This window comes from Salvelinus fontinalis, chromosome 9, assembly GCF_029448725.1.
Source record: "Salvelinus fontinalis isolate EN_2023a chromosome 9, ASM2944872v1, whole genome shotgun sequence".
NCBI classification, from domain to species: domain Eukaryota; kingdom Metazoa; phylum Chordata; class Actinopteri; order Salmoniformes; family Salmonidae; genus Salvelinus; species Salvelinus fontinalis.
The window spans coordinates 56,320,433-56,333,559 of NC_074673.1; the positions used below are offsets into that span (position 1 = coordinate 56,320,433).

A 13,127-nucleotide genomic window follows, 5' to 3' on the forward strand; every position below is an offset into this window, starting at 1 on the left:
TTTTAATAGGCTAATTGCTTCGTCGTATTACAAAGCCGCATGCGAGGCATTTATATGATCGTATATCCATGTCAAATGAACCACTGCCCACTACATCTGTATTCAGTTCCTTTGATTGTCTCGGTCAGGGTGCTGCAGTCAGAGAATGTGGCCTGTGGGAGAATGACTGCTCCCTGTGTTCTGTGTGCTTTGATCAAAGTGGGGAGAATGAGAGCGACAGTGAGCTGCACATGGTGTCCCTGGGGGTTTATGAGAAGAGAAGCGCTCCCGCCAATGCCTGTGACAAGCGTGCGCTCTCCTCTCGCAGCTATGCACAAGATGATGAAATGGAACAATGATGCACGTCGGAAGAAAGGGACGAGACATAGAGAATCTCTCTTTCTCTGGACCTTCCCTGTGGATTTAGAGAGAGAGAGCAGAACATTTTCTGACTGGAGTTACAGAAGTATGTTTTTCACAATCTGACAGTGTTCTATCAGGGCCTCCTTAAAAAATTTTTAAAAAAGTGAATATGTTGATCATGGACCCTTAGAGGAAATTCTATTCCTTGCAAAGTTTTGGAGAGCTCTCGTTTTCGATGTGGTTAATGCATATTGTATGAGGCGTGTGACGCCTCTGTACTTTAGTCTAGTGCGTTCACAAAAGTCCGAAGCCATTGCCGCATCTTTAGCATGAAAATACAAAAAACCCTGAAGCTCAAGGCAGAACAAAAAAAGCCATCTCGAGGGCGAAAGAAACGCACACCTGTTTAGGCGAGGTGCTGGCTAGCGGAGTAGGACACTTGAAAAAATGTAAAGGAGAGCCGCACACTCTAGGAGCTCAGATGCAAAAATGTTGTACCCTAATGTCCATTGTTTCAACAGACATGCTGTCTTCATCAGGGTATAATGACAAACACTGCAGGTCACTAGTTTATATAGTGTCAAAGGACACACATACGTGTCTGTAATCATGGCCGGGTGTGGCCTGATATCATTGGTTAATTCTCAGATATAAAAATAACGTACCAAAAACATGAATGGATAGCATACGATTTATAGATACAATTTAGCAACATAGGCCTACAAAACATTTACAATAGCAAAATCACAATCACAAGAATGGCTTTCAGATCAAAGTCTGCGTTGAGAGCGAGAGAAGCAAGGGTCTTTTAATTAAAGATCCAGGCAGCCTCTCATTTTCACAGTAAATAGTCGAGGTTCACCCCCTCTCCTAGGGAGGGTGACATGTTCGATGCCGATATAACGTAGGGACGAAATCGAATGGTTTGCTTCCAAAAATTGGACCGCAACTGCGTAAGTCGAGTTTTTGCACCTAGTGGTGCTACGGATGCTCCGAGATTCCTACTTTTAATTCTCACTTTGTTTTACCCACATCATTTTTTACCACAAGGACAAGTTATAGAAAAAAAGTAGCCTCTTGGAATGATCGCGTTTGAACCACGCCGTCTATTATTTGAATAACTTAGGATCTCTTTCAAATGGCTTAATTGTTCTTTGCCTAATTAGGCCTCATTTGTTATGCAGCTCGTCAGACCGTGTAATGATTCCTGCAGCCATCCATTGATATGATTGACAGTTCTTTGATAGCCTAAAACCTTGCTGCTTTTGAATGCCAGAGTGTGTAAGTGGGCAAGTGTGGAGCGAGGAGCAGAGCGTAATTTGACCTCTAATTTTGCTCTTGTAATGCTCAGCCACAAGCATTCTCTTCCTTGCATTTATCATTTCCTTCATCACTATTATTTTAATTAGTCCTATTCAGTTGTCATTATTTAGCCTACCCTACCCACAGTAGCCTATATATAGTTTATATTCTACTTTCTACGATAAATTGAGCTTTAAAGTAGGCAATACATAGGCTACTGTAAAATGTATATTGTTTTTTCTTGGGATGGAAACACCATAATATAAATACATTTTAATTAAGCTCAAATATCTTCAACAAATTGTAAATAATAAAGGCCAGTATCAGCTTTTTTTCATGAATAAAAGGGAATAAATGAAATCAAGCTCCAGCGATCAAATGATTTGCGCACAGCAAACACCAACAAGCTTCACATGTGCATTGAGCGTGGGAAATGCTCGCTACAAATTAAATATTATTTTTATTATTATTATAAAGACAGAAAAATGCACATGTAAAAGCTTGATTACATAAAGGAGTGTTAGTGGGAATATAGCCATAATATAAACAAGAGAAAGGAGAATGGAATATATTTTAAAAGCTTAACATTGAAAAATACATTGATGAAGCAGCCGCAAAGTATGTGGATGCTATTTCTCAAAAATCTATCACTTTTAAGTAGGGACCGGCACAGAGTCCACTAGGACAGTCTCACATGGCTACAGAGTAAGTAGGGACCGGCACAGAATCCACTAGGACAGTCTCACATGGCTACAGAGTAAGTAGGGTCCGGCACAGAGTCCAGTAGGACAGTCTGACATGGCTACAGAGTAAGTAGGGACCAGCACAGAGTCCAGTACGACAGTCTCAAATGGCTACAGAGTGCTACACTTCACTGCTGGAGGGAATACACAGCCGTCCTTTGATTGTGAGCGAGAATGAAATGTGTGTACACAGGGATAATCAAGTTTTTTCCATCAATACAATCAATGTAGGGATGTAACGTGAATTCATAAGGGAATTGCTTTCACTGTAAAACCAAAGTGTTTAGGATCGGAACACAGAACTAAACACTTTTGTGTAACACTGTTTTAAATGCGAAAGGCATTTAGGTTTTATCCACTAAACACTGGGGTTGCTGTTTTAACACTGTAGGGTGTAATGTCGTATTCTGCTAAACCTGGTCTGATATTACAATTCGCCCCCCAAAAAATTGTCCCTTAGGAGTTTTAGATAATTGAACTGTATATTAGGGACTGTAGATTACTGCCGTGGAGCTGTTTTTATGCACCAATAATCTGTGTTCTCTTCTGTTGGTATCACCATTGCGCATGCTCTCAGTGGTGTTTGTAGTGAGTCTTTTTATAGAACGTCTGACCATACAGTTGCCTAGGTACTTCAGTATTATAGACAGTGTAGTCGTGTACAATGACAGCACCTCCCTATAACTATAGAGGTGTCATTCCGGAGATCTAAGGGCTTGTTTTTCAGAGCGGGACATAGGCCCAGGTGGAATGAATGTAGATGGAGCCCTAAACACATTTTGTGGGGACTGACGGGTTGCCGTCTCTAATGAACCGTTTCAGATGTAATGTGTGTATGAGTTAGTAGTCGAAGCACGGTGCAGATGTGCATCCTGGTATTCTGGCTGATTTGTTCCTATATGTATATATTTCCGGTAAATAGTTCACCAAAGTTTATTGCACCATACTGGCTGGCTACTTGTTTTATTTCTCCAATCATCTGTGGCCAAATCATTTACCCGCTGCAGTTTGAGATTATATATTCCCTTTTATTTATGAAAAGAAGCTGATACTTGCCTTTTATTGTTTAGGATTTTTTTAAAGATATTTTAGCTTAATTAAATAGATTTATATTACGGTGTTTCTACTCCAAGAAAAACTCAAATACATTTTACAGTCGCCTATGTATTGCCTACCTAAAAAAAATACACTAATGCATTTGAAGTCCTTCAAAATAGAATCTACATATATCCTAATGGTAGAAAGTAGAATAGACACTACATTTAGGCTAGTGTGGGTGGGGTAGGCTAAACAATTACAACCGGATAGGCTGAATTAAAAGAATAGTGATAAAGGAAATAGAAAATGCTAGGCCGAGCATGCCCAGAGCCGGAGAAAGGCACTGCACCTCAGTGCTAGAGGCGTCACTACCGACACCCTGGTTGGAGTCCAGGCTGTATCACAAGCGGCTGTGATTGGGAGTCCCATAGGGCGGCACACACTTGGCCCAGCATCGTCCGGGTTTGGCCGGGGTAGGCCATCATTGTCAATAAGAATTTGTTCTTAACTGACTTCCCTAGTTAAATAAAGTTTAAATAAATAAATACAAATGCTCTGCTCCACACTCGCCCACTCAAAAGCAGCCCTGCTTTAGACTATCTAAGAACTGGGCTTCCGTATTGATATCTTTGTGTATCATGACTGAAATACTGTGCCAAGTGAAAGTCTACACACCAGAATGGCTTTCCAAGATGTGTTGAGTGTTCCTGAATGGTCCAGTCTCCGTCCTGACTTAAATCTGCTTTAAAAAAAATCAGAGATAAGGTTTGAAAATGAGCTTGAGCAATTTTGACAAAACAATGAATATACAGTGTATTCTGAAAGTATTCAGACCCCTTCACATTTTCCACATTTTGTTACGTTACAGCCTTATTTTAAAATGGAATAAATTGTTTTTTTCCCCTCAACAAGCTACACCCCATAACGACAAAGCAAAAATATGTTTTTGAAGTATTTGCAAATGTATTAAAAATAAAGACTGAAATCACATGTACATAAGTATTTAGACACTTTGAAGCACCTTTGGCAACAATTACATTCTCAGGTCTTGGGTACGACGCTACAAGTTTGGCACACCTGTATTTGGGGAGTTTCTCCCATGCTTCTCTGTAGATCCTCTCCTCAGAGATCTTCGATTGGGTTCAAGTCCGGGCTCTGGCTGGGCCACTCAACGACATTCAGACACTTTTCCCGAAGCCACTCCTGCGTTGTCTTGGCTGTGTGCTTAGGGTCATTGTCCTGTTGGATGGTGAACCTTCGCCCCAGTCTGACGTTCTGAGCGCTCTGGAGCAGGTTTTCATCAAAGATATCTCTGTACTTTGTGTCATTCATCTTTCCCTTGGGGCCTCCCGAGTGGCGCAGTGGTCTACGGCTGTTTCGCAGCGCGTACAGCGTCACTACAGATCCGGGTTCGATTCCGGGCTGTGTTGCAGCCGGCCGTTACCGGGAGACCCATGAGGCGGTGCACAATTGGCCCAGCGTCGTCTGGGTTAGGGGAGGGTTTGGCAGGCCGAGATGTCCTTGTCCATTCACGTTTAGCGACTCATGTGGCGGGTCGGGTGCATGCACACTGACATGGTCGTCAGTTGTACGTAGTTTCCTCTGACACATTGGTGTGGCTGTCTTCCGGGTTAAGCGAGCAGTGTGTCAAGAAGTAGTGCAGCTTGGCAGGGTTGTGTTTCGGAGGACACATGCCTCTCAACCTTCGCCTCTCCTGAATCCGTATGGGAGTTGCAGCAATTGTAACCACTATTTTGGATATCACGAAATTGGGGAGAAAAGGGGTAAAAATAACCAAACAAATGTATCTTTCCCTCGATTCTGACTAGTCTCCCAGTCCCTGCGGCTGAAAAATACCCCCACAGCATGATGCTGCCACCACCATGCTTCACCGTAGGTTGGTATTCGGCATTCAGGCCAAAGAGTTCAATCTTTGTTTCATCAGACCAGAGAATCTTGTTTCTCATAGTCTGAGAGTCTTTAGGTGCCTTTTGGCAAACTCCAAGTGGGCTGTCGTGGCCAAAGTGGATTCCGTCTGGCCACTCTACCATAAAGGCCTGATTGGTGGAGTGCTGCAGAGATTAGTCCTTCTTGAAGGTTCTCCCATCTCCACAGAGGAACTCTGTCAGAATGACCATCGGGTTCTTGGTCACCTCCCTGACTAAGGCCCTTCTCCCCCGATTGCTCAGTTTGGACGGGTGGTTATCTCTAGGAAGAGTCTCGGTGGTTCTAAACTAGTTCCATTTAAGAATGATGGAGGCCACTGTGTTCTTGGGGACCTTCAATGCTGCAGAAATGTTTTGGTACCCTTCCCTGATCTGTGCCTCGACACAATCCTGTCTCGGAGCTCTACGGACAATTCCTCCGACCTCGTGGGTTGGTTTTTGCTCTGACATGCACTGTCAACTGTGGGACCTTATATGGACAGGTGTGTGCCTTACCAAATCAATTGCATTTACCATAGGTGAATCCAATGAAGTTGTAGAAACATATCACGGATGATCAATGGAAACAGAATGCACCTGAGCTCAATTTCGAGTCTGAATACTTATGTAAATAAAGTATTTTTTTTAAAAAAAAATTATGCATTTGCTAAAATGTCTAAAAACCTGCTTTGACTTTGTCATTATGGGGTATTGTGTGTAGATTCATGAGGGGAAAAAAGATGTAATCAATTTTAGAATAAGGCTGTAACGTAGCAAAATGTGGAGAAAGGGAAGGGTCTGAATATTTTCTGAATGCACTGTATGTTGCCCTAAGAGTTGTACAAAGTTGCTAGAATAAAAATTATTCACAGCTGTTATGGCTGCCAAAGGTGCGGGACGGTTGAGCTAACGTAGGCTAATGTGATTAGCATGAACATTTCCCAGGACATAGACATATCTGATGAAATCTTAAATTCTTGTTAATCTAACTGTACTGTCCAATTTACAGTAGCTATTACAGTGAAATAATACCATGCTATTGTTTGAGGAGTGTGCACAGTTATGAACTTGAAAATGTATTAATAAACCAATTAGGCACATTTGGGCAGTCTTGATACAACATTTTGAACAGGTAAGCAATGGTTCATTGGATCAGTCTAAAACTTTGCACATACACTGCTGCCATCTAGTGGCCAAAATCTGAATTGCGCCTAGGCTAGAATAATACATTATGGCCTTTCTCTTGCATTTCAAAGATGACGGTACAAAAAAAAAAACATTTTTTTTTTCCTTTGTATTATCTTTTACCAGATCTAATGTGTTATATTCTCCTACATTAATTTAACATTTCCACAAACTTCAAAGTTTTTCCTTTCAAATGGTATCAAGAATATGCATATCCTTGCTTCAGGTCCTGAGCTACAGGCAGTTAGATTTGGGCATGCCATTTTAGGCGAACATTTTAAAAAGGGAGGATCCTTAAGAGTGTCAGGGGTGTGAAGACATATGCAATTTATATGATTTTTCTTTCATTTTGAAAATGTGGAGTAGGTTGTGTAGATCGATGGGGGGAGAAATTGAGTATAATCCCCTTTTAGATGAAATTAAAAGGCAGAAAATGTGAAGACTGTGCAAGGGGTGTGTAAACTTTCTCTAGCGACTGTATAAATCTTAGTAGTGGAAATTGTTGTAGATGTTGACAGCCTTTCTCTTTCTCCCTCTCTCCAGATCTGTCGGTGTAATGTGAAGGAGAACCAGCAGCAGTTTTTCCACAGCCTGGCGGTGAGACAGAGCCTTGCACTCCACTTCAACATCCAGCAGGACTGTGGCCACTTCCTGGCCGACGTCCCCCCCCGCCTGCTGCCCTGGGAGGAGGAGGAAGAGGAGGAAAAGGAAGACAATGAGGAAGGGCAGAAAGAGACAAAGGATAAGGAGTCAAGGAGGAAGAAGGAGACTGTCGAAACAACGAATGCCATGCAGAACAGGCATGTCGAGGAGGCCCAGATCCCAGGCCACCACATGGGCACCACCGGCCGCCTGCGCAGCCGAGTGGTGGTGATCACCCGTGAGGTGCCCTTCCAGACCGTTGCTGACTTCGTCCGGGAGGGCGCAGTCCGGCACGCCCGCAACCCGGACCTGTACGAACGTCAGGTGTGTCTGCTGCTTTTACAGCTGTGCTCGGGCCTGGAGCACATGAAGCCCTACCACGTGACCCACTGTGACCTGCGTCTGGAAAACCTGCTGCTGGTGCACTGTCACCCGGGAAACCCCTGGAACTTGGACCTGCTCGAACCCAACAATAACAGCAGCAACAGTGCCACCTCCGGGGCAGGTGCTGCCAACACGGCCACCAACGCCACCTGCCCTGCCCGCCTCATCATAAGCAACTTCTCCCAGGCCAAGCAGAAGAGCCCCCTGGTGGTGGACCCCAGCGCGCTGTGCAACCAGTCGCGACTGGCGCCCGAGATTGTCACAGCGACGCAGTATCGCAAGTGCGACGAGTTCCAGACGGGCATCCTCATCTACGAGATGCTGCACCGGCCCAACCCCTTCGAGGAGACACCCGAGCTGAAGGAGAGGGAGTACACCTGGGCTGACCTGCCGCCACTCCCGGCCCGCTCCCTCTACTCCCAGGGCCTGCAGCAGCTGGCCAGCCTCCTGCTCACCGTCAACCCCTCGGAAAGGATCCAGATGGCCGAGGCCAGGGCCTGCCTGCAGTGTCTGCTCTGGGGGCCCCGTGAGGACCTCTTCCAGGCGCTCAGCTACACCGGTGGCCAGACTTCAGGCACCAACTCCAGCCAGCACGAGACCATCCTCCAGAACTGGCTGGACCTGAAGAGGACGCTGATGATGATCAAGTTCGCAGAGCGCTCGCTGGACACGGGCTGTGGCGTAAGCCTGGAGGATTGGCTGTGCTGCAAGTACTTGGCCTTCGCGTCCACAGACACGCTCAGCCGAGTGGTGCGCATCCTCCAGCAGCAACACTCACAGTCCCAGCATCTGACCCAGTCTCAGCAGCACCTAACCCAATCCCAACACCTGACCCACTCCCAACCGCTCTGAGCTCCATTACTCACTAGCTACTCACCGCTCATCCAATTCTCTCTAGACTCGTGTCGTAATGCTAACAGATCTTACACTTCCCCTCTCGTCTCTGTCCTATCCCTTCAACAACGCAACCAAACCATGAGCGGAAAATCTATGGTAAAAACTGTAATAAATCATTAGCCTTATTGTGGACTATGACATTGTATGCAGTGCTCAGTTGTTTCACCAGTGTATCTTTTCTTTTGGTGGGAAAAAGTGTAGCGGGTGTGTGTTATCAAATTAAACCTGCTTCAATGTACGATGAAGTACTCGGATGAGACAAAAAGTACTTTGATACTACAAACTGGCAAATAGTCCTCGCTTGGTAAAATCTCAATGAGCTTCAATGAACAAGTAGGAAAAAAACATAACCCGTCAAAAAGGATGCTTGAATTGCTCTCAGCTGGAGTTGCCACAGCAACAGGTTTTCTCCACATTCAATTCAATGGGCCCCGATCTGAAAATCCAATCTCCTCAGACTTGAGTCTACTTTCACATTATTAGCCAATTATTACACAATTATTACACTTTGCCAGGGTTTGTTGTTCAGTTCACAGTATGTGACAGTAATGCGGCAGCACTGGGACTGGATATAAGCCTAGTGATGGTGACCACAAAGCCCAGCCAATCTCTGCTGGCTCCAGTTGCTCTGACATCCCCTTGTTGTCTGTGTGTTTGTCTAGCCACCTCTCAAAACTGTCTCAAAGACATGAGTCCTATAGGGAATTCAGAGGGATTTAGCCTTCAGATCAGAGCTATCCTAACTAGAGCTGTCACCTTGAACTAGGACGTTTGAATAATGCAGTTGAGTTTAGCTTTGAATGGATTTCAAGATAGAATGTCAACGTGCATAGTGTAGTGGTCATGCTTGCCCCAAGGCTACAGCTCAGTCCTAGTCTAAACATCCCCAATAATCTTCTCAGGCCTCGCCCACTCCCTTTCACTGTCAACCATTACGGGGGGGGGGGGGGGGGTTGAGGCTCCAAGGACGATTGATTAAGAATGAAGAATACAGGCTCCTCGGTTCCCCAAGGTGGACAGACACCCAGCCCAAATTTAGCATTACGTCTTCTCCTCCACCATGAACTCAACCACCCAATAAGGAGGCAAAAGCTCTTTATTCTTAGGTACATCGTTGGAATTATTTTTCAACCACCAAGTGTGTTATGCAAACTGAGAATCGCCAAAGTCCTGCCCCCCGCAGTCTCCATTTTGACAATTGTGAGGAATACATTGAGGCGACAACCTTTTGGATGTTTATATAAGAGGCGTCTGTTTCAGTTCGTCAAGGTGAATGCGTTGTGAACACAGTCATTTGAAGTGTCCTTACCACTGCGTAAATACAGTACATGATTTTGCAATCAATCCAGGCTGCCATGTTGCTTCCTAGTACCATTGATGCGAAGTTAGACAGTAGTCGGACATGAAAGCACTCCCAGTGTAATTTGCTCGTTTTTAAGCAGAGCCAGAACTTAGAATACTAGGAAGTCTGTTTTAGTTGTGTGTTTCGTGGACAAACACTATTTGTCCTTTGGATATGTGCAATTAATGTCAAATGTTATTATTAACTATGAAAATGACTGTACTTAAACATGTACGTAGCCAACTTTTATCACTTTTCAGTTATTCTCGCTTCCATTATTATTTCTGGCACATAACTGGCAATGACGTTCAGCTGGAAACGCAGGATTTAGTCTCGAACCCCGATGTGGAACTTGTTGTGGGGAGCTAGGACAACATTATTGCAACGCGTAGAGGGACTTTGATGTTTCAGGGACGGCTTGTTGGGTTTTCTTTTTTGTATTTGTTTGTAGTCTTTAATTCTACTTTTTTTTTCTTCTTCTTCATTTTATTTGTTAATATAAGATGCCTATGTGTTTCTAATTGACTGCTTCTGGCCTGGGTGACAGGATCAATGTTCGCACGTTCAGTAGAACTCGAAGCGTTCCTACGCGCGGAATGGAAAGGGAGAAGCGAAGCAGGGAACAGGTCGTGATAAAAAGCCGTTCTAGCCTGGTAACACTGTTTCGTCTGGATTAACCAGGCTAGTTCCAGCCCTCGTGGAAAGAAACAGGCGGTAGGAGCTCAGCAGCAGCACGTGGAATGTAGGAGTCTCTCTGGACTGGAGTGAAGCTTCGTATGGAACTAAAAGGATCCCATGAACCTGGACGTATTATTCCCAATAGACTGTGTTAGCCACTCAGCCTCCATTTTGGGGCGTTTCGCCTAGTTAACCACTATACATGACAAGCGTTCCCGATCAATAGAGAATGGCCACTGCCTTAAACCCTGCTTCCTGCAACATCTAACCACACCACCCAACCACTGAGATTCACACGCCTATTGTCCCATCACTATATATCCGTTTTATGGGCTGCCATGGGAACTCACTACAACTGTTGCAGATACATAGCCATCCCTCTGCCTCATCAGCATTGGCGATACCACTGCACACAGTCAGCTTGTGGTCCTTGATAGCCAAATGAATGAGCATTTGGCTTTATGGCCTGTGTCCGTCTGCCTGGAATCAATGCAACTGAAATAGATGGCTTACGTTGGCTTTGCTTCTATCAGTTTAGGGAAGCTTACTGAAGACAATGGAGACCGTTTGTGTGCTTTTGTGGTTTGAACAATGTGAGCGGTTTCGGCAGATCCCACATACGTTGGACTCACAGGTTGACGTCTCTAGCAGTGCTAGTTCTAGTTCGACACAGCAGATTCCTATAATTAAGGGTTATATCATGTCAAAATGATAATTGATAGCGTGACACAAATACCCAGCCGAGTACCCGGATGTTTTTTTTCTGTACCTCTCTAGATTTATATATCCACAATAGGAGTGTGCAATGGCCTCCGGCATATCAGATCTAATGGGGTTTAGTCCACGCGTTGCACAACAGACTATTTGGTTTCCAAACACAACAGGTGTATGACTCTGAAACACATATTTTTGGATTCCGCTTGTAATGTTTGGTCATCGGGTGCGTGTCCATGCAGGTTTGGTTTCTCTTAGTAAGTATTTAACTGTTTTACTTATTCACCTCTACTCATCTAACAGCGTCCTGTGAGAAGATGACCAAACTCTGCCATGGTTTCCTTTCTTTATATCCAAATGAATAACGTGACATGGCAGCCAGCCACTCACTAGCTAGGTCAGTGGGGGAGAACTACTGGGAACTACTGTGAGAAAGGGATCCTGTGTATTTAGATATAGGGTCAGATGTGATGTCAAGGACATCGAATGGTGACTTCGGGTCGAAGAGTCCAGGCCGCTGAGGAATGCATGTGGACTGCACTGGTGGCTGTCCTTGTATCTAGAGAGTCAACATTTATATTATCTAATGTAATCTTTAATCTACACTATTTACAGAATTTACAGTGCACCACTATCGGTCTGTCACGACAGACGAGATACCATGCATCAGCTTTACTTTTTTGTCTCGTTTGTTTTGGGAGAAAACTGGTGAATAGTTTTTTCTGTCCAGAAGAATGTTATTATAAAACTATAGTGTTCTCACCTTTTGGAAAAAGAGTGTTTGCATACAGATTCATGTACAGTATTTTTCCCTCTTGTAAATGATCGAGTTAAACTACTTTAACAGCCAGTTGGGAGGAGGGTTTTTGAATGAATAACAAAACACCATTAAAAACGCATTGTTCATGGATAGTGTTGCCAACAGTGAGTTTTGCAGTTTTTTATCATTGCATTTTAATCGCCACTGAACATAAAAAGTAAACTCTCTTGGCTTTCTATATATGTGTATATCTCTTGGCCTATTGCCATTTTATTGTTGATCAAGTAACCGATAGTAACACAACAATAAATGTATGTTTTTATATACATTGTGTGTGAGACCCCATTATTGCCAATCTGTGTCAGCCGCTTGCACGTCCCTCTTGTGGTGATGAAGTGTAACAACTGACTAATACAAGGGCCGCGTCCCGATAGTCTAGTTGGCTTCCTTATGAGGTAGGATCCTCCCCTTGACTCCTTTCCATGTATTTGCGCTGCTGTAACAAAAGCAAGACTGGAGAAAGGTAATACCTTGTAGTTAACCACTATGTTGCTTTCACGTCTTCTGTGCTTTCAGATTATCGGGGCAAATGAAGATGACACGCTGGGGGGAAGCCACTCTAGGCTATTGAGCAACTGTGGGTTTTATCAGTTCATCTGTGTGAGTTGAACGCTTGTTCATTGTCAGGGTCATATAAGTGAAAGGTATGTACAGAGCTTAAAGACACTTGTGGCATCTGGATATGTTGGTCATCATGATGGAAACATCAGAAATGGGGAGAACCCAACAACAGAATGGTGTGGGCGTATACCGGTCATTACAAATATGAATGTGAGTAGATCGCTGATTGGCCAGCTCATCCTCCTCAGGAGGATGACATCATCCTTTATGAGGAAATAGCAAGATTTTGTGAAAAGGTCTGTTTGAGATTTATGTTTGAGGTGGGGTTTTTTAAGTGTTTTATTCTCTCCAATTGATGCTTTGGCCAGAAACACCAATATATGAGTCGACAACATTATTTGGGTATGAGTTAAGAGAAAAGGAACTTTTAGAAGTGCTTTTTCGCTGGACAGTTTCACATTTTATTTTAAATTACAACATACTGTACAGTACTGGATATCAATATTTACTCAGCATTGACCACAAGATGGAGACATTTTGAAAACGCTCCCGAA

General features: G+C 44.0%; 1 protein-coding gene across 3 annotated transcripts in view; it reads left to right on the forward strand.

Moving 5' to 3' along the window:
• Nucleotides 1-12,278, forward strand: part of peak1 (pseudopodium-enriched atypical kinase 1) — a 267,998-nt gene extending 255,720 nt beyond the window's left edge. For all 3 annotated transcript variants that reach the window (XM_055934918.1, XM_055934919.1, XM_055934920.1), the window contains one exon: nucleotides 7,079-12,278. In XM_055934918.1, coding sequence (XP_055790893.1) covers nucleotides 7,079-8,413 — 1,335 coding nt within the window. In that variant the 3' untranslated portion in view covers nucleotides 8,414-12,278. The remainder of the gene's footprint in view (nucleotides 1-7,078) is intronic.
• Nucleotides 12,279-13,127: the final 849 nt, after the last annotated feature.